This window comes from Euprymna scolopes, chromosome 6 (genome assembly GCF_053919585.1).
Source record: "Euprymna scolopes isolate OS-2025 chromosome 6, ASM5391958v1, whole genome shotgun sequence".
NCBI classification, from domain to species: Eukaryota; Metazoa; Mollusca; class Cephalopoda; order Sepiida; family Sepiolidae; genus Euprymna; species Euprymna scolopes.
Genome location: NC_136487.1, coordinates 174419869 through 174447851, shown reverse-complemented (window position 1 = coordinate 174447851; position 27983 = coordinate 174419869). Strand labels below are relative to the sequence as shown.

The 27983-nt window shown below is 34.6% G+C and overlaps 1 protein-coding gene and 1 pseudogene across 1 annotated transcript in view; both read right to left on the bottom strand.

Annotated features, from left to right (window-relative positions):
* Window positions 1-210: 210 nt before the first annotated feature.
* Window positions 211-27983, bottom strand: part of LOC145278358 (uncharacterized) — a 34772-nt gene continuing 6999 nt past the window's right edge. Inside the window, exons 3-8 of the mRNA XM_080130650.1 lie at window positions 26828-26930; window positions 21721-21820; window positions 17896-18022; window positions 7775-7842; window positions 3341-3532; window positions 211-425 (exon numbers count right to left, since the gene is read on the bottom strand). Coding sequence (XP_079986776.1) covers window positions 267-425; window positions 3341-3532; window positions 7775-7842; window positions 17896-18022; window positions 21721-21820; window positions 26828-26930 — 749 coding nt within the window. The 3' untranslated portion in view covers window positions 211-266. The remainder of the gene's footprint in view (window positions 426-3340; window positions 3533-7774; window positions 7843-17895; window positions 18023-21720; window positions 21821-26827; window positions 26931-27983) is intronic.
* On the bottom strand, window positions 20655-20818 carry LOC145278544 (U2 spliceosomal RNA; annotated as a pseudogene).

Below are 27983 nucleotides of genomic sequence, written 5' to 3'. Positions count from 1 at the left end.
TGGCAATCATTGCACCGATTAAGAATAGCCCGAATAATGCAAATAATATGAATTATAAATCCTTATATCAACACTTCAAAAACATAAAGTTCCAAAATATATGGCTTTTGTCTAATACGTATACAACAATTCTTCGCACGAATAATTTCACGATTGCAAATAAAACATTGAAATCAGAACATTAAAAAATGAATAAATAAAAAACGCAAATTTCGTTTATTGAAAAATTTATTCTTATCTTCTGTCAGTTAAACGTGTCTGACCTTTTAAAAAGGAGGTGCAGTTTGGGAAAGTTGTTCCAATCTAAGATGAGCTTTGAGGATCAGTTCGTTCCAGAGGTCTCCGAGGTTGGAAGCGAAGGGTCGGAAGAACTCGATGGCTTGACGGAGGACGGATTCTTTCACGGCAGAAATGTGATCGACGAACTGAAAAAAAAAAAAAAAAAATAAATAAATAAAAAATAAAAATTGAAACGTTAAAAAATTGTGATGCTTTTATTATTTTTCTCAGAAAAATTATGAGTTTCTTGTTTACCGCCTGGATCTAGTCAGAGGAATTTCACACAAAATCACACAACGGCAGCAGTAGTGGTGGTGGTGGGAACTAACGCAGTATGACTTATAAAATGAAACTCAATCACATCAAATAAAGTTATAACCTTATATTTGTTATTAAAAGTCACACATACACACATAAACACACATACACACATAAACACACATACACACGCTCACACATATACCCACAGACTCTTTCACTGTATCACAGCTCATCAATGCGGCTAGACTATCATGCATTCCTAGCCAGAGATTTAACCCAAAACCATATAGTTTACAGTCGGCAGTTCTAATTTCTGGCTCATAGGATCGGTGCTCGTAAATGTCCTCATCAAATGTCCATTTATATAGACACTCGCCCACCGCTTTTACAGTAATCGACATGTTTGTTTATTTATAAACAAACAGAGATTCGTATAAACGCTAATTAAGCAGGGGATAAAATTATCTTACAACAATGCTCTACCCAAAGATGGGAATATATATATATATATATATATATATATATATATATATATATATATATATATATATATATATTCCTATCTTTAATAAAATAATGTTAAAAAATACACATTGTTGGTGACCACCCCTTATTTATATATATATATATATATATATATATATATATATATATATATATATATATATATATATTTAAATAAGGGGGTGGTCACCAACAATGTGTATTTTTAACATTATTATTCCGTGTCTTGGTTTTTCATTGAAAATTATGTTTAGATCATTGTAATAATGTGTTTAAATCATTGAAATCGTTTTTAACGCGTTTCAGACGTTCTGTGAAGCGTCCTCTTCAGAAATTATTTAAAATGCTTATAATATATTCAAGATGTGTTGAAGATGTAAAAAAAACATTTTCGTAGTTCATTTGAAATGTTTCCTAGAGATGGAAACGTGTAAGTGAATCTACTTTACATTGGAATGTTCAAGTTTTATTACTGTTTTATTGGACTGTGGTCACTGCTCTCTTATGTTTCCCTCTCTCACTCTCTCTTTCTGCTTGTGTTTTTATTTATCTTTCTTTGTTTTTTAAAAAAAATTTTTCTCCCTTAGGGTAGGATGTGTGTGTGTGTTTTCTTTTATTGGTTTGAAGAATGTGTGTACTGTTTTATAGTATTATAAAGTTATTTGCTTCCCTAGGAAGGTAACTCTGATCCAAGGTCGTTACTAATGTGTATGTGTGAGGAGGGGGGGGACCAGCTCCTCTGAAATAAGGGTAGGGGTGTTTTCATTCAATTTTGGTATTTATTTTTTGGATTCTTAGATTTTAGTATTGTGATTTTCGTTTCAGTCTTAGACTGTCCGGGTATTCTTAATATTATGTTTGTTTAGATAAAGAGGTGTATATATATATATATATATATATATATATATATATATATATATATATATATATATATAAACTAACATAAAAAAAACAAAAAAAAACATTTAACCTAGGTTTAAAATAGGTCAGGACACTCCCTACTCCACACACAAAGGAACGGGTGAACCAGAGGTCAGCTGGGCCTTTTTCCTGTAAGTGCCTGCTCATTGGCTGATTAGGAAGGGTGCGGTAGAAGCTAGAAAGCTGATTGGCTAACTAAAAACTCAATAGAAGCTGCGTATATAAAAACGCGAGACAACCAAAAAATCCTCTCATAAGCATGATGAATCCTAACGTGGAATAAACGCGAAATATTCTGTGTAGCTTAATTGCCATATATATTTTATAACTTACTACACACACACACACACACACACACACACACACACACACACACACATGTATATATGCATGTATCGATGTATCTATTATTTATTTGTTTATTTGAACGAATTCAATTATTTATACGAAAGTTCATTTTTACCGAAATGTTATTTAAAAAAATAAATTTCTCTTTATCAATGTAATCGAATCTTTAAGAATTATGTGCCCATGAAATAGGAACTCTAAGATCATTATTTGACCGAAATATCGGTATTGTCACTGTCATTACCATGTAAATTATTTACTTGAAATTAAATTAAATCAAGTTTAATATATATATATATATATATATATATATATATATATATATATATATATATATTATATTGGATTCTCTTATATAGTTTTGAATTTGCTTAATCAATTGATTTTGATACGATTTGAAAGTATCTGGGTAAAGAGCAAATAATTTATTTAATATTATTTTTCATCACCACCTTGTTTCATCACACAATGGTGTCACACACACACACACACACACACACACACACACACACACACACACACACACACACACACTCACGCACACACACATATAATTATAAAAAAAACAATTTTCTCGAATCAAAACAGCAGATCGTGTACGCAAAAAGTGTTTGTCCTCTTTTCAAATATATCTTTAAAACACTTAGAAAAAAAATTAAATGGGGCTTATCTTAATATTTTATTGCAGTTTCATGGTATATCCGATCATCAAAAGTCTATAAATAGTCACGTATGGTAGAATATTCTGCAACAAATATAAGTTTACTTGTTAGTAGAACGGATTATACCCTCACCCCGTAAACTACCCGAGGGTCTGAAACAGCCCACATGATATTGGAGCTTTTTATAAAAACACGTACAGAAATTTCCCCACGCACATAGGTCTATTGTGAGACGCACTTTTGGTGATGTAGAGCAATTGTGTTTTCTATTGTTTCTGTATTTGCACACAGTCTCAAACAAATCAAATGAAACACGATCGAACCCTGTCGATGGAAATGAATAAATATAACATTTTTATACGTACGTCTTTCGCAAGAGTCTTGATGTTGGTAACGTGAGGTTTGATGGTATCTACGGCCTTCTTGAGTGTATCACGGAAGAAATCGCCAAGATCGTGGTATTTTCCATGCAAGTGACCAATAATTTTCATGAGCGTGTCATTGACTTTACCCAAAACGTCGGTGAGATCACGCCTCACTGAGAATTTGTGATGAACCTGAAGCAAGAACACAAAGCAAAAATGATTGTCGTATTGGCATCACAAGAGAAAGCAGACCAGTTACCATAGAAACACTGATGCTCGAGTCTTAGACTTAAACATCCTTTTCTCATGAATGTTGCTTCCATACATTAATATATTTACGAAATACATCTGATCACACAAAATAGTGTTTATTAATTTTTTCATCGATTTAATTTCTATTTATTTTCATTTTCAGAGTATTCCGATCACGAGGTTTAGGAAAAATATTCTTTTAATTAAACGCTGATCTTAATGGATACTTATTTGCATGAAATAATGCATACCTTTCCGAGTTTGAATATGTACACTATTATAACCATTTCACACACACACACACACACACACACACACACACACACACACACACACACACACACACACACACACACACACACACAAAAACCCAAATAATTTATTTCCATGCATGCGAAAATATACATTTATATCTAAAAATATTATATGCGTATGGCCAGTAATGAATAATGCTGAAGGGCTACATTTTCTGGCTTCTATTCTAGCTGATGGCACCCAAGTCATGTTTTCATTTTACATTTGACATCACTACTATATATAAGGTACAATATGATAATTAATGTAGTATGGGCTCTTTAATAATAAATATGGAATCTGCTTGAAATAAAATATGTAAGCTTATTTTACGACCAAGCAAGGCCGAACGACCTGTCAGCACGTTAAAATAAATTTTATGTGCATAAAAGTTATGTATATATTATTTTAAAACTTCGTATAAAGAATAAAGAGGGGGTGACATAATGCAGACATTTGCGTACAAGGAAGGAAACTCTGCCATTTACAAGAATTTAAAACAAAAGCCGCGTTTCTACGCTTCTACTTTTGCTAATACAGTTCTGCCGTTTATGAAGAAAAAATCTTCACAAAACATGTAATTTATATTTAGTCTTCGAAATAGTCGACATCGACATCTAGCACTTTCTGCTAACGTGTATTCAAACTCTTTGTGGTAGAACTTGATGGTTTTGGGGATCAAATAAGTCTCTGAGCGTTGGGCGCAAGTCTGCTTCATTAGTAAAGGATTTTCCTTTAAGATGATTATCCAGGAAGTGGAAGAGATGGCAATCAGATGGTGCAATGTCAGGTAAATAAAGTGGATAACTGTTGCACACGCTTCAATTGCTGCGAGTATAGGTATCCAGTGACCATTTGGCCCATTGGTAGCAGGTCATAATGAACCACTTGACGATATGTCCACCAGACATAAAGGATAATCTTGTATGGCTACATAGGTGGTTTTTCGGCCTGAGGGAGAACACCACTGTCTAGAATGCTTAGGAGTTTCGAAAAAAACACACTTTTCACTGCTGGTAAACATAATTGAATAAGGATGCGGGGCAGTGGCAAGAAAACAGCGAAACGCAGGCTGCCCTTGTGGACCTCCAACAGCGTTCGTGGAACCCACTTACTCAGTTTGAACGTCTTACCTAAACAGTACAACTGAAACCTTTAACTGTTTTGCAAGTTCACTACATGCTAAATTACTGCCCTCTTCAATAGCCGCCTTCAGGATGTCCGTCATTCAAGACCCGTAGTCGTTGACTAGGAGGTTCATCATGGAGGGAAAAGACTCCTGATTTGAATTTTTTAAACCAACACCTTGCAGCAATATCCTCAAATGCTTGACATATGCGTCGACTTGATGCAGCTGCTGATAATCCCACGTTGAAGTTGTAAGGAAATCAGTCCCTAAAAGATCTCTAGACATGTCCATCATTCTCACATCTGTCCGGCTTATAACTGATGGCCGAGCACGGTGCGCGTTTTTTGTAATGTCTGATCGAACTTGAAAACAATTGCTACACGGATTTCTTACAGATTCTTATTTCATTACAATGGCTAATCAAAAAAAAAAAAAAGAAAAAAAGAAAAAAGAACCCCCCCTAAAAAAAACAAAAAAAAAAACAAAAAAAAAAAAACAAAAAAAAAACAAACAAAAAACAAGAACGGACAGAACTTTTTTGGTTATTTTTTTTTTGTTGGGCGGGGGAACAGCATATTTTATATATAATTTCTTTATTTACATGATTTCCATACCTCTTAGAATATATATATTTTTTTATTTTTTTATTTTTTTATTTTTTTATTAGATTTTCACCCCAAACAAGGCAAATTGCCACTTTGGTGTAGGGGGCTACTATCAGGGGCAACAACTAATGGGGTACTATGTAGGGATTTGGGCAGCAAGATGTCGGTTCACGTTACACTTGAACTTCTGCACGTCAGTACTGTTGGGGAAGCAGGGACCTGGAATGGAATTCCAAAGTCTAGCGGTTCTGGGGAAGAAACTATTGGAGTAGAAAGATCTTTTATATCTAGGGATCTATACAGTGTGGGGGTGGGATTTAGCAGCATGTCGGGTTTGTCGAGGGTGGTCACATCGTGGGGGCACAAGTGATTGCAGTTCGTCAGAGCATTCATCACTAAAATACTTGTAGAACAGGCAGAGGGATGCAACATTTCGTCGATGGGATAGAGGCTGAAGCTTAGATGCCAGTTCAGGGCCTATCAGGTTTGCGACTCTCTTTTGAACCTTGTAAAGGAGCGAGAGACTAGTGCAGATACACCAGCCCAAATGTGACAGCAATACTCTATACATGGGCGAATGGTGGCCTTATAGAAGTACAGGATACTTTCGGGTGTTAGTAGTTGTCTAGCACGGTAGAGAGAGCCTATCTTTCTTGCAGCGGCTTTGGCAATGCCTTCAATGTAATTGTTCCAACTCATGTTTCTTGTGAACGTTAGGCCAAGGAGTTTAAAAGATGTACTCTCAGATAAAGAGTCGTTGGTCATTGCTATAGGTGGTAGAGAGGGGTTCTTGTAATTATTGAATGAAACTAGTTTAGTCTTGGCGGCATTGAATGTGACCAACCATTTTTGTCCCCATTCCACTACAGATTGGAGGTCTTCCTCTAGTGTTTCTGCCATTTCTTTAGAAATGTGTTCATTCATCTTCCTGTCGTGCCTGTTATAGAGTGTGGTGTCATCAGCATATATACCCATCTCAGAGGCAATTTTGTCAGGTAGGTCATTTATGAATATCAAGAACAATAGAGGTCCAAGGATAGACCCCTGAAGCACTCCCGCATTTATATCATATTGTTTAGATGTACGACCGTCGAGGACAACCTGGATTTTTCTCTTATCTAAGAAGGATTTAATTATGTTAAGTATTCTACCAGTGATACCGTATGATCTAATTTTCCTGAGGAGACCCTCATGCCATACCCTGTCAAAAGCCTTAGATATATCTAGAGCTACCGCTCTGCCCTCCCCCGCTTTGTCCAGTGAATGGTATATAGGTTCAGAGATTACATTGAGGATGTCTGCTGTGGAACGGGCTTGTCTAAATCCATATTGTTGGTCAGCCAGAAGTTTAGCATCTGTAAGATGATGGACTAGAGCATGGTTGAATAAGGTCTCAAATATTTTGGCAAAAGTGGGAGGAGGCTAATGGGGCGATAATTTGATGGGTCAGTCCTTTCGCCAGAATTCTTGAATACTGGTACAACAGAAGCAGTTTTCCAACAGCCCGGAAAGCAAGCTTCATTAAGGCATTTGTTGTAGAGTTTGGAGAGAACTGGAGCTATTCGGCTGAGCACTTTTTTAATAGCACAGCTGGGATGAGATCGGGTCTACATGCTTTTGAAGTGTCAAGTTTTTTTATGATAGCATGCATCTGAGCAGGGGTGATTTGCAGATAGTCTAGCGTGGCGTCTGTCCACATAGGAAAGTCAGGTAAGGGGTGGTTGGAAGGGTCCAGTGTGGAGTTTGAGGCAAACCGACTGGCAAACATGTTAGCCTTGTCGGTTGCTGAGGAGACAACCTCGTGATTGTTGGTTACTGGGGGAATTGTTGATTGCCCATTATTTACTACACTGTTGTAGATTTTCCAGAAGTCTCGAGTTCCTAGTTTTTGTGCTTCGATGCGTTTTTTAGTGGTTTCCGTAAATTATCTCTTAGCTGTCGCTATTTCTTTCTTAACGTTATTTCTAGCTTCTATATACTTCAGTCTCTTTGAACTGGACTTATGTCGGTTAAATCTAATTAACTAACCTTCTCGTCAACGAATATTTTTTACTCTTTAAAAAGCCCGCACTAAACAGGCGAAACGTCACCCAACGCAATTAAGTTTATACTTTTCTGATATCTCGTCAAAATTAATTTGCCAAAGAGACTTACCATAGCAATGGCCTTCTCGACGATGGCATGGAATGTCTGGTCAAGATCCAAATGGAAAATTCCTTTGGCTGAAACAAACAAGAAAAAAAAATCCAGTTTAAACAAAAAATGTTTAAAGAAAAATGCAACGATCGCATTGTTTTTGTTCAGTCAGAAAAAAAAACAACAGCAAAATTTCATATTTATGAATACAAAATTCAACAAAAATTGTTGTTGCCTGTGATTATTATAACTATGTACACACCATTAATGTATATGTGCATGATTCACAAAAACTAATCAACAGATTATTATGAATTTTAGATCTCAATTGCTATGCGTAATGGTGGTTAATATGGATTATATTTAGTTGAATGTTTTTGTGCAAAAAGAGAAAAATACCGTTCGTGAAAATTTTGTGAAATTTAAAAAATAAGTATTAAACATTTTCAAATTAAAAAAAAAGATATTATCCAACATTTTTGCAAGAGGGCATACAGCCACAGCCACTCATTCGAACATTGAAATATTTCAGATTTGCATTAAATTTGATCTACCAAAATTAAAACCTTTTTAAGATTAAGATTAAGATTAAATTTTAAATATTAAAAAAATGTGTAATTGATTTTAATTGAAATTCGAATAAGCATTTTAGACATAAGGCTTATGAGCATTATATCTTCATTAAAATCTTCGTAACCGAATATAAAAATACTCGGCGTTTAAAGCATTTTGGTTTTTCTGGATTAGAAGTACATCACTTGGATATTTTTTATTCGTAGATATTTTTACCGAACTTATCCTACGTCACAAGCTAATTATTGTGAGTGCACGAAGTGGAAGGTGGTTTCTTGTCATTAAAGACGTGAGAAATGATTGGTTGACCCGTGCAACAGGAAGTGATGTTGAAATACACGATGAACTGAGAAAATACTGTAACATGATTTTTTACATGTTGTGTTTGGAGAGAAAAGAATTAAAAAAAAACTAACAAGATTATGGGAATACAATTGAAAGCGAATTGGAGTGTGTGCACCAATTATTGAATTAGTGAATCACAATGGTGTGTTCTTTGCTCATAACAACGCTAGACCGCATCCATCTCTCTCTCTCTCTCTCTCTCTCTCTATATATATATATATATATATATATATATATATTTAAATAAGGGAGTATGCACCAACAATGTGTATTTTTTAACATTATTTATTATTTTTCATTGAGAATTATGTTTGGATCATTGTAATAATGTTTTTAAGTCATTGAAATCGTTTTTACGCGCGTTTCAGACGGTCTGTGATGCGTCCTCGTCAGAAATTATTTTCAAATGTGTTGGAGATGTAAAAATGGCGATTTTCGTAGTTCATTTGAAGTGTTTCCAAGGGGTGGAGGCTTGTAAGTGTTTATTATTTATTGGTATGCTCAATTTTTATTGCTCTTTTATTGGGCTTGTCCAGGGAGACGTTGATCTGGCTGTAGTCGCTATCTCTTTCTGCTAATGTTTTTTTCTTTTCCTTTAGGGTGGGGTAGTGTGTGTATGTGTGTGTGTGTGTGTGTTTATGTGTGTGTGTGTGCGCGTGTGTGTGCGTGTGTATGTTTGCTTTTATTGGTTTGGGAATGTGTATATTGTTTTATAGTATTTTGGGGTTATTTGCTTCCTTAGGAAGGGGGCTGTGGTCCGAGGTCGTTACTAATGTGTATGTGTGGGGAGGGGGGACTGGCTCTTCTGAAATAAGGGTAGGGGTGCTTTCATTCTATTTTGATATTTATTTTTTGGATTCTTGGATTTTAGTATTGTGATTTTTCGTTTTAGTCTTTTCGGGTATTCCTTATATTATGTTTGTTTAGAAAGAGGGGTGTATTTAAAATAGGGGATTTTTTAATGTTTCTATTTATTTGTCTCTCCATGTGGGTATGGCCAGACCCAGGATCGGTTCCTAGTGTGGGGAAGATTTTGTTCCCCAGAGGGGGGGCATTGGAGGGGGTATAGGTATGGGAGGGGGATGATAGAAGGGATGATAGTCGTTTCAGTCATGAGGGGGCGCTCCTCCACTGACTGAGGAGGGAGCGAGGTGTTGGAACAGATATTATACTATGGTTCTAGGTGTCTCCTAGTGTTGTTGGTTTCGAGGTTAAGTAGGGTTGGTATTGTTCAGTGTGTTGTATTAGAGATAGGGGTGTTATGTCTGTGTGTGGTTGTATGCGCGCACGTGTGTGTGTTTTAATGTGTCGGTTCTGATTTATGTGTGGGTGTGTATATGTGTATGTGTATGGGTGTGCATGCGAGTGTACCTTGCATTTCATGTTTTTGTGTGATGGTATTAGGTTCTGTTCAGTTCAGGAGTGAATCTGGTGATGAAGTTTTTTTCCTGTGTAAGTAAATAAAAATAACTGTCTGTTTGGAAGATTGGCATTATTTTGAAGCTGTTTCCACTGCATGTGTGTACGTGTTTTGAAACATAGAGGTGTCTGTTATCTGCAATTTTGATGTTGCTCTTATGTAAGGCCACTCTATTGCTGAAATTTTTGGTGGCGCCTATGTAGGATTTGTTGCATGTTGTGCATCTTAGTGCATATACTATATTTCTGGATGTGCAATTTAGATCCTTTTTTATTTTGAATGTTTGTGCTGGGTTTTTGAATGTGTATGGGTTACCTTCTATTATTATGTCACATACTCCACATCGCGGTTTGTTGCATTTTGTAACTCCTTTTGTAGTATGTGGGACGAGTTTTGAGGAAGTTAGGATGTGTTTTAAGTTTTTGGGTTGGCGTTTGCTTTTTATTATTTTTGTTGTTAAGTATGTTGTTTAGTTTGTCGTTCTGATTGAGGAGGATAAGGGTTTTTGTTATCTGTGTGAATAGTTCTGGGTTGTTTGTGTTGTGTGTAGAGACGTATGCTAGAATTTGTTCTTTGTTGTGTTCTTTTCTATATATATATACACACACACACACACACACATATATATATATATATATTTAGTAGAAATGGTAATTAATAAAAACTGAAGAGAGTGCTCAATACTGTTGTAGAGCAAATATGCGATTTATTTTTTTATTACCGTATCTTTCTGTTAAGTTACATTATTGTTTCAGCTACCCGGCCGTTTTTTTGGCTGTCTGTAGCTTCCTCAGACTTTTACAGAAATGTTCGTTGTTATGGGATGAAAGCTGAAAGAGTGAACAGGGGAGAGGCGCGAGAAGAGCGGGGACAAAAGAGGAAGGGAACAGGGGGAACAGAAAGATACGGTAATAATAAATAAAACGTATATATATATATATATATATATATATATATATATACGATGAAAATTATGGCAATAATATTCCACCGTCTCTCTCTCTCTCTCTCACTCTCTCTTATACACACACACACACGCGCACACGCATGCGCACACACACACACACACACACACACACACACACACACACACACACATTTACTGGTAGGTTATGGCCAAACGATTGATTCAGTTCACAAGAATAATCTTTCTATGATATATTCATTGTGTGTGTGTGTGTATGTGTGTCTCTGTGTGTGACAGTAGATCAGAATCATGTAATATGATAATATAAAGAAGACGCACATACACACGCATATATATATATATATATATATATATATATATATATATATATATATATATATATATATATATATTAGTGATGGGAGGATTCCAATATTTTTACAATTACAGATTCTGATTCCGATTCCGATTCTTAATAAATCTCTAAATATTGACCTATAGAATTGTTATTTTCCCCGACTTCTGTAAAAACAAAAACAAAAACAAAAACAAAAACAAAACAAAAAAAAAAAACAAAACACATGTTAAATATGCAGATATTTTCCTAAACGTAAAATACACTTGTGGAGGATGATCTATCGATTTTAACTTTACTGGTAATTTAAAATCAATAAATGTTTATTATTTTATCATTATTACAAGCAATGGAAGGTTGTGCTTTAAATGAAATTAGATAAAAAAAAGACAGTTAATAGATTCGTTTTGGCATCGGAAAATGGGCATCAATTTTTTCGATTTTGATACCACCAAATTTGTCGATTTTTCTGATTCTCGATTCCGATCCCGATTAATCGGCCAACACTAATATATATATATATATATATATATATATATATATATATATATATATATATATATATATATATATATATATATATGAATGTTCCCTAATTTTCTGCGACGTGGTCCCGGAAGCAGCGAAGAGGCAAATCAATAACTTTGGTATTTTTTTAGTCATCAATATTTCCAGTTTGAAGTGATTTATTTAAATCAAATATAAAAAAATATTGAAAAGTATAGAATAAAATAACAAAATTGGTTTTTATTTGAACTAATTTTGTTATTTTTACTTTATACTTTCCAAAATGTCGTTTTTGGTATTTTTGATGGCCGCCAAAGATTACAATGCATAATACAACTTTTTATATCTCGCTAACTACTTATTTCTGCAAAATTTCAACGCTATTTCCGTATTCAGCATAGTCGAAAACCTTTAAAAGTCGTAATTTAAAAAAAAAATTGTGGAGGTGGACCTAATCTAAAAATTTACCTCATTTTTATATTTTATTTCGATAAATCTCTTCAAAATACAAATACTGAATTAAAACACTTTTTGCCTCGTTACTAGTTCTGATAACATCACGCAGAAAATTAGGGAAGACGTTTGATAATTATGAGCATTACATGATTTTAGTTTAACTGTTTTTAGTAAATCGGGAAGCATAACTCACATTTCCGTTTTCATAATCATTTTCAACACAATTGTTTTGAGTGAAATTCTTCTTCCTCTATTGGAATTTATATGAATGCCCAGGAAAAGTCATTTCTGATTAATGTCTAGTTTTAAAATATGAAAATGAAGTAATGGTCTGCGACGATATTTTTATGTAATTATTTTTTATATAATTATTTTTTATATAATTATTTTTTATATAATTATTTTTTTATATGATTATTTTTTATATAATTATTTTTTATAATTATTTTTTTATATAATTATTTTTTATATAATTATTTTTATATAATTATTTTTGATATAATTTTTTTAAATAATTATTTTTATATAATTATTTTTATATAATTATTTTTATATGATTATTTTTTATATAATTATTTTCTTATATAATTATTTTTTATATAATTATTTTTTATATAATTATTTTCTTATAGAATTATTTTTTATATAATTATTTTTTTTATAATTATTTTATATAATTATTTCCACAATGAAAATATTTTGTGTAATTATTTCCACAATAATTTTTTTTTGTATAATTATTTCCACGATAATTTTTTTTATATAATTATTTCTACAATAAAAATTTTTCATATAATTATTTCCACAATAAAATTTTTTTATATAATTATTTCCATAATAAAATTTTTTTATATAATTATTTCCACAATAAAATGTTTTTTATATAATTATTTCCACAATAAAATTTTTTTATATAATTATTTCCATAATAAAATTTTTTTATATAATTATTTCCATAATAAAATTTTTTTATATAATTATTTCCACAATAAAAATTTTTCATATAATTATTTCCACAATAAAATTTTTTTATATAATTATTTCCCCAATAAAATTTTTTTATATAATTATTTCCATAATAAAATTTTTTTATATAATTATTTCCACAAAATTTTTTTTATATAATTATTTCCATAATAAAATTTTTTTATATAATTATTTCCACAATAAAATTTTTTTATATAATTATTTCCCCAATAAAATTTTTTTATATAATTATTTCCATAATAAAATTTTTTTATATAATTATTTCCACAATAAAAATTTTTCATATAATTATTTCCACAATAAAATTTTTTTATATAATTATTTCCATAATAAAATTTTTTTATATAATTATTTCCATAATAAAATTTTTTTATATAATTATTTCCATAATAAAATTTTTTTATATAATTATTTCCACAATAAAAATTTTTCATATAATTATTTCCATAATAAAATTTTTTTATATAATTATTTCCATAATAAAATTTTTTTATATAATTATTTCCACAATAAAAATTTTTCATATAATTATTTCCATAATAAAATTTTTTTATATAATTATTTCCACAATAAAAATTTTTCATATAATTATTTCCACAATAAAAATTTTTTTATATAATTATTTCCACAATAAAATTTTTTTATATAATTATTTCCATAATAAAATTTTTTTATATAATTATTTCCACAATAAATTTTTTTATATAATTATTTCCACAATAAATTTTTTTATATAATTATTTCCACAAAATTTTTTTATATAATTATTTCCCCAATAAAAATTTTTTTATATAATTATTTCCCCAATAAAATTTTTTATATAATTATTTCCACAATAAAATTTTATTGTATAATTATTTCCATAATAAAATTTTTTTATATAATTATTTCCACAATAAAATTTTTTTATATAATTATTTCCCCAATAAAATTTTTTATATAATTATTTCCACAATAAAATTTTTTATATAATTATTTCCACAATAATTTTTTTATATAATTATTTCCACAATAAAATTTTTTATATAATTATTTTCCCAATAAAATTTTTTATATAATTATTTCCACAATAAAATTTTATTGTATAATTATTTCCACAATAAAAAGCAACACCAGTAACTCACACAAATCATGAAATTCGGAGTCTAAAATTCGAGATTGTCCTCTTTTTCCCTCATCAGTTGAACCTATCTGAACTCATGATGTGAAACACGAGTTACTTGCATGTGATGCGAGACCCTTCCTCCCGAGTCACCACGCCACGTACAAAGAACATCTGTTAACAGACACAGATAATGATACGAAGAAGTTTGACTGTGGAATATGCTTACTTTTTCTCAACTTAGGAATGGAGTCATTCCACTACTAAGCACGCAGGCCTATGGCCCACAGGAAGCATTTTACACTCACTAGGACGATGAAATCCAACAAGCTTATCCAATACCAAGAATTTTCATAAGCTTTGGTTTCGATTATAGCTGATGACACTAAAGTAATCTATTTTTTTAAATAAATAATTTCACGAAGAATTCTTCATAAGTTTTGGTTTCGGTTTCGATTATGCCTGAAGGAACTGCATAAATTAAAATATCATAGTTAAGCGTATTTTACGACCGGGATACGCCGGCGTATCTGCTAACTCAGATAAACATCCACATCTGTGGTGACTTCAACGTCCATAACGTGGAATGGCTGACCCATTCAAATAAGACAGATGATGAGGGGAGGTTTTGTCATGATTTTGCCATTGCTTATGACCTCACTCAGATTGTTCGCGAACCCACCCGTGTGCCCGATACACCCAATCAATATGCAAGCCTCTTAGACCTTTTTCTTTCAACTTCCCCTGAGCTATGTTCATGTACCGTTCATTCTCCTTTAGGATCCTCCGACCACTCCGTCGTATCAGTTAAGATAAAAACAAAATGTAAGAAGCCATCAGACGTACCCCTCCACCGTACTGTATACCGATACTCTATGGCTGACTGGGATAGCTTCCGTACATTCATATCTGATTTATCTCTGCACTCCATGTTTAAAAAGGAAGTGTCCTCTATAGTATCAGACCTGACCGAATGGTTAATTGTAGGCATAGACCAATTCATACCATCAAAAAAATTCCAACAAAAACCTAATAGCCAGCCATGGTTCTCCCCAGAATGTGCTGCTGCTATCGCGCACAGAAATCACTTTTTCCATAACTACCAACGTAATAGATGCACTGAGACTAAAGCTGCTTTCAGGACTGCCAGCAACCACTGTAAAAGAGTAATAAAAAATGCAAGAGAGCTATATGCCCAGTCTGTTAAATCCAAGGTAGCTGATCAACGGCTTGGTTCCCACCAGTTTTGGCAAATAACAAATAGGATCCTGAACAGAAGTGTGCGTTCTATCCCAACCATTATCAATGGACCAGAGGTTATCTCGTCAGCGTCAGAGAAGGCCAAACTATTTGCAAAGAACTTTGCAGCTAATTCTACCCTATGCGACGAAGGCCATCAACTCCCCATATTTCCTCCTATAACACAGAACAAGCTAGGTAATATACAAATATCCGTGCATGAGGTTGCCAAGCTAATAAAAACCTAGATTCCAGTAAAGCAACTGGCCCTGATGGCATCCCAATTATAGTGTTAAAAAAGCTTCAACCAGAACTTGCTCCCATACTTACGAAACTATTTAAGCGCTGCCTTAAGGAGAAGTGCTTTCCGGTCCCCTGGAAGACCTCATCAGTTTGCCCTGTATTTAAGAATTCAGGTGATAAGTCATCTCCCTCTCAATACAGACCAATAAGTCTTCTCTGTGTTATGAGTAAGTTACTGGAATCAATATTAAATAGAGAAATAGTCAACCACCTCAGCAGAAACAACCTTCTTAGTGACACACAATATGGTTTCCGCTCTGCAAGATCTACTGCAGATGTGCTGACGGTTATATCCCACAGGATTAGTGAATCTCTTGACAAAGGCTTCCTTTCTAGGGCAATTGCTCTTGACATATCAAAGGCCTTTGACAAAGTATGGCATAAGGGTCTACTTCACAAGATTTCCAGCTACGGTATAACTGGAAATGTTTTCTCAATCATTAAATCATTTCTCTCCGATAGGCTCATAAGAGTAGTGGTAGATGGACAAAAATCGGAGGCCTGCAATATAAATGCTGGAGTCCCTCAGGGGTCAATCCTCGGCCCAACTCTCTTCCTGATCTACATCAATGACCTCCCTAAACACATACTTAAATCATTCGTTGACATCTATGCTGATGACACGACCATCTACGGCAACACATCAAAGGCTGTAAATGACGAAGTTCTCTCGGATTCTCTCTCCTCTGATCTCGAGCGCGTGGTTCAGTGGGGGAAGATGTGGCTAGTTACCTTTAATGCATCTAAAACCAAACTCCTATCCTTACATCATCAACGCTCTGATCCCCAGCTGGCATCAATTGTGATGGATGGCTCTCGTCTGGGTGAGGCCCCGTGTTTTGACAAGCTTTTGGGTTTGACCTTTACTCCTGATCTGAAATGGAACACGTACATCAAGTCTGTTGCCAAGGTCGCTGGAAAGATGGTGGGATCCTTCTACCGCTCCAGAAGATATATCTCACTACTGATGCAATTCTCTATCTATATAAAAGCCAAGTACGGCCAAGGATGGAATACTGTTGCCATATCTGGGCAGGAGCTGCCAAAAACAGCCTATCATGCCTTGACAGAGTACAAAATAGACTTCGTGGTTTAGTGGGGGATGCCCTTTTCTCTACCCTGCAACCCCTCTCCCACAGAAGAGACGTTGCGAGCCTATCCTTGTTTTATCGTTATTTTCATGGCAGGTGCTCGTCTGAACTCCAATCCCTGGTCCCCCCTCGCCAAACTTTCACGAAAATCACCCGTCTAGCTGAATCCACTGTGAAAAATTTCCCCCACTCTATATCTGTGCCTAAATCAAAACGCGGATTTCATGAGCAAAGCTTCTTTCTTAGAACTGCACGCCTGTGGAACTCTGTTCCGTCTGCCTGCTTCCCTCCGGACTACAACTTGGATGTCTTCAAGTCTAATGTTAACAAATTCCTAATGAACCGCCTCCCTAATTAAACACTTCATAAAATCTCCTCACTAACGTGATGTACTTGCAATAACCCTTATCCCTGAGTGGCTTCCGGGCCTTGATAAGTGGTGATCACTGTGTAAAAAAAAAAAAAAAAAAAATACCTTTGTAGTTTTACCAAAAGAGCTGCAATCATATCAGAGCGTCTCAATTTACGCTGAAAATCCACAGAATGCCAACATCAATATATTATCCATTTATTTATCAATATATTACATATGAAAGAGTCCGCTGTGGATTTTCCACAGGTTCTGCTAGTAAGTATTAATTACTACAATACCATATTTACACTAGAAGTTTTCTCGGAAACTACTGGATATACCTGACTGAAATTTTGTATGGACCTTTGTCTAATACCATATTTAAGAAGCACGCATCCCAACCGAGCAAACCATGACCGTTGCATATATTCAACGTGCTAAAAGCCTTACAACTGTATTGCAGCCAATCTGCATGGTAATTTTCAGCGGGGGAAAAGATTACCTTCGAATTCAGCAATATCTTTCAACATGTTTTCAAGAAATTGTTGCATCATCGCTGGTGTCATCTCCAAACCATGGGCAATTTCACCGGCAGCCATTCGCAAATGGTTGAACATACGCGCGATAAACTACGGAAATAATAAAAACAAATGAACAATTTTGGTTATTAAGAAATTTCTAAATTAATTAATTGAATTAATAATACATGTTTTATTAAGCATTAATCACGACAGTTTTTTTTCGAAAAATAATTGCGCCTTCGGAATCACGCACACAAGGAAAAATTTTAATTCAATCATTAATATTTCGTTTTTTTTTCGTCGATATTTAAATTTCTCAGCATTCACTGTCGCGGAAAAATGCAAAAATGCAAATTATTTCAATCTAGGAACGGCAAATATGAATTCAACCTTACGTAGAGTTTGCCATGGCCAAGGTCAGAGTCAATGATCAGGGTTAGAAGAACGTTTTGATTAAATACAATTATTAGTAAAAAGTTATCAAATACAGGATGTTCCAAAACTCTTGGACACATTTTGATATATAATATCCCGAGAACTATTAAGGATATAAAAACAGATCTGGTATATTCAAAAAGCTTGCGATTTCAAGTTTTTCATGGAATGTTCACACGACACACATCAAGCCGATAGTCCATTTCTTGCCAAACGCATCCCAATATTGCATATATATATATATATATATATATATATATATATATATATATATATAATATAAATATATATATATATATAATATAAAAATATAACACGGAAATTACATAATAATTATATTTTTATGTTATTGCTCTGTTTACCACATTGAGCTCTTATACCCGGATTTCCTCCTGGAATTTCCATTATAACACTATATATATATATATATATATATATAGCAAAACTGGTAATTAGCAAAAACTTGAAGAGAGTGCTCAATACTATTGCAGAGCAAATATGTGTTTTATTTTTTATTTCCGTTTTATCTGTTTGGTTATATATATATGTATATATATATATATACATATATATATATATATATATATATATATATATGTACATACAAAAAGGGGATAACTTTTATATAGATATTTTTTAAATATAAAACTGAACTCTTATGTGTGGAACAGAAATTTATAATAATGCACAACAAAATGAAATACAAAGATAAATTATTTGGCTGTACAATAATTAAAATATGAGATTATAAACTAATAGAAACTGTTTATACTATGACATATTTATAGTCAAATGTCATGGTGAGGGACAGGTTCAAATTAAGCCATTTATGGTGGCTTTTCGTTATGGCCCGAAGCGTTCAAATTACAATGGAAATCACCTTGACCTCTTTACATTTCCACACTCTGATTCTAAATTACGGGTGAATGAAAAGGTTTGAAGTATTTAGCATACGTTATGGCCTTTGACGTGTATGTGAATGCAGTTTGAGTTGCAGAAGAAGGTATTCATTGTACCTATTTACTATGCCTCCCCACGGGACAGAGTTAGACACCAGGGTCGTTTTTTAACGTGGAGAAAAGGTACAAAAATAAAAATTGTCTCAGCCGTGAAGGACTGTTCCTCCACCGAAAGAGAATAAGAAATGGAAGTGCAGCATCTGAAGAACAGATACTACACTTTGAGGTATTTATTTGCTTCCCCACTGAGCAAATTAGGCACAAGGCCGATTTTTAAAGTGAGGAGTGAAGGGGACATGGGGGCCAACTCCCCGGGGAGTAGGGGAGCTGGATAGTGACAATTGGTATGAAGGGTTGCCCCTACATTGACCAAGGTCTTATATGTGGGATTGCCCCCACATATGGTCTTTGCTTGCAGTATCTGTCGGAACAGATTGTATTTATTTGCTTCCCCACTGAGCAAATTAGGCACAAGGCCGTTTTTTAATGTGGAGAGAGAGGGAGGGGGAAGGGAAAAAGGGGACCAGCTCCCGAGAGGTGGGAAATGGGAGCTGGTTAAAGGTCAGGCATGTGGGGTTGCCCCCACATCTGGTCTTTGCTAGTCATAGCGAGTCATAGCTAGTCATAGCTTGCAGTATCTGTCGGAACAGATGGTATTTATTTGCTCCCCCACCGAGCAAATTAGGCACAAGGCCGATTTTTAATGTGAGGAGTGAAGGGGAAATGGGGACCAACTCCCCGGGGAGTAGGGGAGCTGGATAGTGACAATTGGTATGAAGAGTTTCCCCTACATTGACCAAGGTCTTATATGTGGAGTTGCCCCCACATATGGTCTTTGCTTGCAGTATCTGCCGGAACAGATGGTATTTATTTGCTCCCCCACTGAGCAAATTAGGCACAAGGCCGATTTTTAATGTGAGGAGTGAAGGGAGGGGGAAGGGAAAAAGGGGACCAGCTCCCGAGAGGTGGGAAATGGGAGCTGGTTAAAGATCAGGCATGTGGGGTTGCCCCCACATCTGGTCCTTGCTAGTCACAGCTAGTCATAGCTTGCAGCATCTGCCGGAACAGATGGTATTTATTTGCTCCCCCACTGAGCAAATTAGGCACAAGGCCGTTTTTAATGTGAGGTAAAAACCAGCTCCCCTAAAAGTAGGCAAAAAGGGGGCACTCTGGTTACCAAAAATAATAATTGTCCCAGTATAGAGGGTTTCCCCTCCATTGACTGGTACAAATCATCTCAAGTGCAGTATCTGCCGGAACAGATGGTGTTTATTTGCTCCCCCACCGAGCAAATTAGGCACAAGGCCGATTTTTAATGTGAGGAGTGAAGGGAGGGGGAAGGGAAAAAGGGGACCAGCTCCCGAGAGGTGGGAAATGGGAGCTGGTTAAAGGTCAGGCATGTGGGGTTGCCCCCACATCTGGTCTTTGCTAGTCATAGCTAGTCATAGCTTGCAGTATCTGCCGGAACAGATGCTACACTTTGATCTTGACCAAAAGGCCAAGAAGGTATTCATTGTAGTCATTAGTACCGTGGTAAGTTGCTACGCCAACGCGATGTGCACTGTTAAATTCACGATTTTCTTTCAAAGAGTTAAAGAAATATCAGGAAAAATTTGCCTAACTTAACTCTTTTTTCCCAAATTATCAAAGAAGGGTAAAGTATCGCAAATTATTTAGGAAGTGTATCTCTGATTGTCTAAGAAAAAATACGATTTTATCCAAGATTGTCTATGGAGAGTAAAAGATCATATTCCAAATTGTCGAGAGTCGTTTCAAAAGTAATGCCTCCTATTTTTTATTCTGCCCAGATCAAAGGGATCGCAAAATGTATTGTTATGATGACTGAACTTATGCAGTCATGAATTGAAAATGCCATCTTCCTGTAACAGATACTGACAGTGCGAGATTCTGAGAAAACAATCCCTGTCATTGACGTGCGTCAAAAGCAAAGATGTCTCATTGAATTTTTTAATGCAAAAAAAAAAAAAAAAAAAATTGATCCAATGAACATTCACCGGCGACAGTTGAACGTTTCCGAATCCGATGTAGTTGAATTCGCATGGTTCAGTATAAACCACGCAGATGAACGTGCAATGTAATTTACTTCCGGAAATAAGGATTCACAAGATAGAACTGAACCGTTTCGGAATCAACGGGCACATTTGTATAGTTAAACAAAGCAAAGAAAGGTGGTCCAAGAAATCTCGCTCAGATTACCAGAACCTCGAAGATTAAGCAAAGTCAGATAAACCTAAAACCGTGGATTTTGAGACCTCACTCCAATCCATCGGGGCAAATCTGGTGCATAGATGTCTAGCTTAATCTCATAGTCGAGTTTGGTTCGTAACTTCTGAATTGTGTCACAATTATTGCTACACCTTTGAGACACAACCGTGTATTTTTTTTACATACCTCAGCGCTGAGATGTCCGGTTTCTTCGACGTTAGTAATGGCCTCAGAAACTTGATCCCGAACTGTTTGGGCGAAAGTTGCAGCGAGTTCTTTTACGAGTCTGTAAAAAGAAACGGTATTATTATAATAATAATAATAATAATAATAATAATAATAATAATAATAATAATAATAGAACAATTCTGCCAGATCATAGATTTCGTCATCCAGCAGACTACAGGGTGAATGTCAAGGAGATGGAGAAAGGAAGTAAATGTACGGAACTGACCAGAGTTCTGCAAGGGATATGGAAGATGAAGAAAGGCAAGATAACACAAACAATGGTAGGAGCACTAGAGACAATCCTGCAGAAACTTAGAAAGAAGAATGGGAGAAATTAGAATACGAGGGAAGATTGAGAGTATACAACGGATAATGAAATAATGAAAACAGCTGAAACCTTAAAGAAAATCCTAGAATGCAGAAAACGAATCCATACAAACTGTGAACAATAATCATTAACTTGGATGCTGAAAAAGGAATGAAACAAAAACAAAAACAAAAACAACAAAAAAAAAACGGAAACAAAAACAAAAACAGAGACAAACATACCCCCCCCCCCACAAAAAAGACCAAAAGAAACAAAGAAAACAGAAAACGCAAAATACTATGCAATCCCCGCAAAAAAATTGATGACGTCTAAATCAGATGACATCCGCACGAAAGAGTTGTAAAGGGTTCGGGAGGACCGAGAAGGGGGATCACTAAGTAGATCTTTTCTGGAAAAGTGCCAGTATGACTGGAGCTTTGGAGGAGTGGCTTTTTGTCACCCAAACCCCAAGGAATACCAATGGCTGATGCCAGCGAGAAATCAACGGTAAGCGGCTGTTGAGATAAAGTGGTTATCGACAGAGGCGAAGTTCATTGTCAGTGAGAAATAGTTGGTGAGCGCCTGCGTGAGAATGTCTAGTGACTACTACTACTACTACTACTACTACTACTACTACTACTACTACTACTACTACTAGATTAATAATAATAATAATAATAATAATAATAAAAATAAATAAATGATTAAGTAAATAACTAATTAAACAAATATAAATAATAATAATGATGATGATAATGATTATAATGATAATAATAATAATAATAATAAATAATATATTAATAATAAATAATAATAAGTAGTAATATACTACGACTACTACTACTACTAATAATAATAATAAATAATAAATAATATATTAATAATAAATATAAATAATAATAAAAAATAATAAATAAGGAATTATTATATAATAATAAATAATAAATAATAATAATATAATAATAATAATAATAAATAATATAATAATGATAATAATAATAATTATAATAATGATTATAATGATGATAATGATAATAATAATAAATAATATAATAATAATATAATAATGAATAATATAATAAATAATATGATAATAATATTAATAATAATAATAATAATAACAACAATAACAATAACAATAATAATAATAATAATAATAATAATAATAATAAATAATATAATAATAATATAATAATAATAATAATAATAAATAATAATGAATAATAAATAATAATATAATAATAATAATAAATTATAAATAATAATAAATAATAATAATAAATAATGAATAAATAATGAATAATAATAAATAATTATAAATAATAATGAATAGAAATAGAAATAATAATAATAATACTAATAAATAATAATAATAATAATAATAATAATAATATAATAACACTAAAGAACATTAAAGCTGCACATCTATAAATTTTCTAGCACCTCCCTCATCCCCTCTATTTGTCCCATCACCACGATCCCCTAAAAGAATGATGCCAAATAGTCGAGAATGGCCAAGGAAGAAGGAAAGACCTTCACTGGACAAGTGCGAAGAGAACTGGAACCTTGGGGAGGCCTATTGCCACTTCTTTGGGACATGCGCATACAAACTAATAAGGCACTTGAACATTCCAAACTTGACATAACTTTTCTAAGCAAGAGATTTTGCTCAATCATTGACGTAGCCTGCCCTTTTCGACACCAAAGCTGCAGTGAAAGGACATGAATAAATAAATATCAAGATCTGAAATGTAAAGAAATCAAGGTGACTCCTATTGAAATTGGAATGCTTTCTGTAATCTATTGGTATTTTGTATTGAGCTTTATTCTAATCATTGTAATATATTCATAGAAGGAACTCGTTTTACTAACGCAACTGCAAATAATTTTCCCTTTTTTCGCCTTTCTTCCTAAGATATAATGGCATATTCATAAAAGATTTTCTTTCTAAGAACTGTGGAACACACTACTACAAGACTGCTTCGCTGCAGACTACAACATCGCTATCTACGAATCCAATATCAATGATTATTTATGATAAATCGGACTTAAAATGAATCAAATATTGTTTCGTTTATTCACTATTTTCAATCATCTCATAATATTCTTCATCATCTAACTGACAATTTATCTATCCCGTTAATTTTTATCCTCGAGTAGATTTTATACCTCATAGGTGGTGACTCATAAGTGTAAAATATCTTCTCATAATATTATTCATCATTCAACTGACACTCTGTCTCATTAACTCTTATCCTCGGGTAGCTTCTGGCCTTGATAAGTGATGACTTATTAGCATAAAAATCCTCTCATAATATTCTTCATCATTCAACTGATAATCGGTCCATCTTATTAGCTCTTATCTTTGAGTAGCTTTTGTCCTTGATATGTTGTGACTCATTAGTACAAAAAGAAAGAGCTAAAATTTCAGTCCCTTTCATTTTCATGGAAGGTTGCCGACTGAGCTTCAATCTCATCATTGTAATACATTCACAGAAAGCACTCGTCTTCCTAACGCTGTAACAAAGCACGTACGAGCACGTGGGGGAAATATCAGCAGGAGCTGTAAGATAGCTGACTTGCCGAAAAAATCACATATGCAAATAAGGAAGTGTGCGAGATGAAAAAAAAAAAGAAAAAAAAAAGACACCATGTGGTCGAGAAACTAAAAAGTGCGGTTGAAAAAAATGGACGTGTGAAGTCGAGGACGAGAAATGGCTGTCTGCAGCTGGCGTGTAGTGGAGCAGAAAGAGAAACGCGAGTCAGGTGAGACGGACATGTGGCCCCGCAGAGAGAGACTCTTTAAACTGGTGTCAAGACAGGGAGAAAGGATAACAGCAATAAACGATTTGTGTTAAAAAACGAAAGAAAAGTCAAGTCGGATTTATTTTTGTTTGTTCTTATTCGACGGTGTTGGACGGCGTTGGGGTCCGAGGGAGGTTTTAACATAAACGAACACGATTCGAACGTACCAGTCACGTGACAACATAAATGCAAATTACTTTCCTTTGCTACATAAAATCAAATAGTATTTTCATGAACAGATTTTCTTACTAAGTACTGGGGAACACATTACATAGGAACTGCTCCTCTGCAGATTTAAACTTGGTAATCTTCATTTCGTTCATTGTTCTCTTATAGTATTCTTCACCATTCAACTGACAGATTATCCTCGAGAGATTTTTGGCCTTGATAAGTGCATGCATGCAGCATTCTTGCTGTTTTAACAGCATCGGCGACCACAGCACTCCAAATTGTAGAGCCATGGTAATCTCGGAAAGACAAGTAAAGACGGTAGTTTCTCGTCTTGATTCGGTGGTGCATTTCCCCCAGTGAATTAAATGCGCCCCCAGATATCAACCTGGAAATTTCTACGTCGACGCAGAACATACAGTGCCTAGCCTTCCCAAATGGTCACCCATCTTGTACTGGCCAGACTCATCGTTGCTTAACTTCGATGATCTGGCGTGAACCGGTGTGTCAACGTGATTGTGTCGTATATTGATAAGTAGTGACACATTGAAAGTAAAATACCAGGTTGAGAAACTGGCGTGGTTTATCCTTCTCTTGAGGATAGATGGGACTCTCTTAAGCCGTGGTAGGCACCCCGTCTAGTGATGGCGTCACGATAAAAAATACCCTTGATAGCCCTGCCGAAGCATCAAGTATTCACAAGATTTGAATTAGTCTACAAATTCGTGTAGTGAGTTCAATCTCGGCTGCGACCGCGCTGGATGGACTCATTAAGAGAGAGAGAGAGAGAGAGAGAGAGAGAGAGAGAGAGAGAGAGAGAGAGAGAGAGAGAGAGAGAGAGAGAGAGAATTAAACGTTCATGGAATTACTGAAAAGAAACTCGATAAAGTCTCCGAGAATTTTGAGCAAAATTGTAAAGGTTTATTTTTTGATTTTGACCCGCAATAATATTGTTGTTCGATTTGAGAACTTATGGAAAAGCAAGAGTAAAAAAAAAAAAAAGAAAGAAGAAAAAGTTTCATCTTGTTGGTCTGTGAAATTCTGAAAGAATGCTGTCATTCGATGTATGAATGATACGCCTGGTTGTAACATGGAAATTGGCGCGAAGTGGTCCGGGCACCAGCGTGAAGACGACGGACATATATTCTGGGTAATGCGTCAAATGAGGCTGACAAAGAACCAAAGACAATTTAAGAAAAAAAGAAAAATCGATGCACAAAGAAAGAAACACAAAGAATGAGATGATGGAAATCAACCGGAGGTGGGGAGGGGGCGGATAGTTTGATTTAGTGGTGATGGTGGTGTTGGTGGTGTTGGTGGTGTTGGTGGTGGTGGTGGTGGTGATGATGATGGTGGTGTTGGTGATGTCGGTGGTGGTGATGGTGGTGGTAATGGTAATGATGATGTGGGTGGTGGTGGTGGTGGTGGTGATAGTGGTGATGTCGGTGGTGACAGTGGTGCCAATAATGTCGGTGGTGGGTGTAATGGTGTTGGTTTGTAGTCTTGGTAATGGTGGTGCTGGTGTTCGTAGAACCGGCGGCGGTGGAGGGGTTGGTGGTGGATTTAGTGGTGATGGTGATGTTTTTGTAAGTGGTGTTGGTGTTGGTGGTGGTGTTAGCGGTGTCGTGCTGGTGGAGGAGCTCTGTTGCGTCATCGGACACAGCGGGGACAAAAAGTGACAGAATTCTATTTCCGACCATCGAATTCATTCGCGTGCAATTTAACAAAATATAAAAAGATAATATCCCGAATCCAAAAGTCACACAGAAAAGACGATCAATTTACCCGATTTCTTCTGGGGAAAGTTCACGATGGATGAGTTTATTCATCTCTTGTTCGATCACCTCCTCGATTTTCTCCAAGCTGAGGCCCGACATGAACTTGAATGCTGACAGGGATAGAAAATAAGATAAAAAAAAAATAAAAAGATATAAATAAAAACATCGACCAACTGATTTCTATAGTAATTTTTTCTTTTTTTTTTTTAATATAACAGAAAACATCGATCGAGATTTAGTTTGTTGGTTCATCCCATCTGACTTAATATGACCCGTCCTGTAGGAGATTGAAGTAATAGGCAGGTGTTAGACATATTTTTTGTTCTTTTATTTATTCTTAGCAATAACAACCGAAAATAATTAAGAAATATGATGGACTATCCCATCGATTTCGACATATGAAAAATAAGCATTTCCGCACAACTAAGTTGCTCAAAACTCCAGACAGATGATTTTTATGCTGGTGAAGGCTTTGAGCAGAGTCAACCACATTTTTTGGTACAACTGCTAATCTCTGTCGGTTCAATGGTTGTCACAAGAGAGAGCAGACAGTAGACCTCAGGTTTTACATCATAGTTTTCCTCCTCCTAGATGCATATTGTAATGAAGACTGGAATGCATTCTTGCCAGTGAATCGAACACTCTTCTTCTTTACTTTAATAAACAATGTTAAACAAATAATTAAATTAACTTCATGCCTTGTCTTGAGTGATTTTTATATAAAAACCATGGGACGTAACTAATACAATACTCCTTCTTAATTAAAGGTTGTGATATTTAAGCTAAGATACGTACCTCATACAATAATAAGAAGGTAACCAATGGACATAAAGCAACAGTGGCAATCTCATCTATTGGTTAAGGATAAGACAGGTTACCAGAATTAGGATTAAAGCTCTTGCGGAGATAACATGCCTTATAATAGAGTCAAGTAGAAATTCATTGGAAAGCTAGAAATGAAATCTGGTTGCATATATGATAACAAGAGGTGCATCACCTCGAAGGGCCGGAACCACGAAGGATACATGAAACACCAGAAAATTCATAACAGTAGAATTGGATCTATATCTTGGTCTCACTTGTCAAGCATGTAGCAGAAAATGTTAACTACGGATTAGACGGCGCAGCCATGCGAAGATGCATCAGTAGCATCGGACATGACA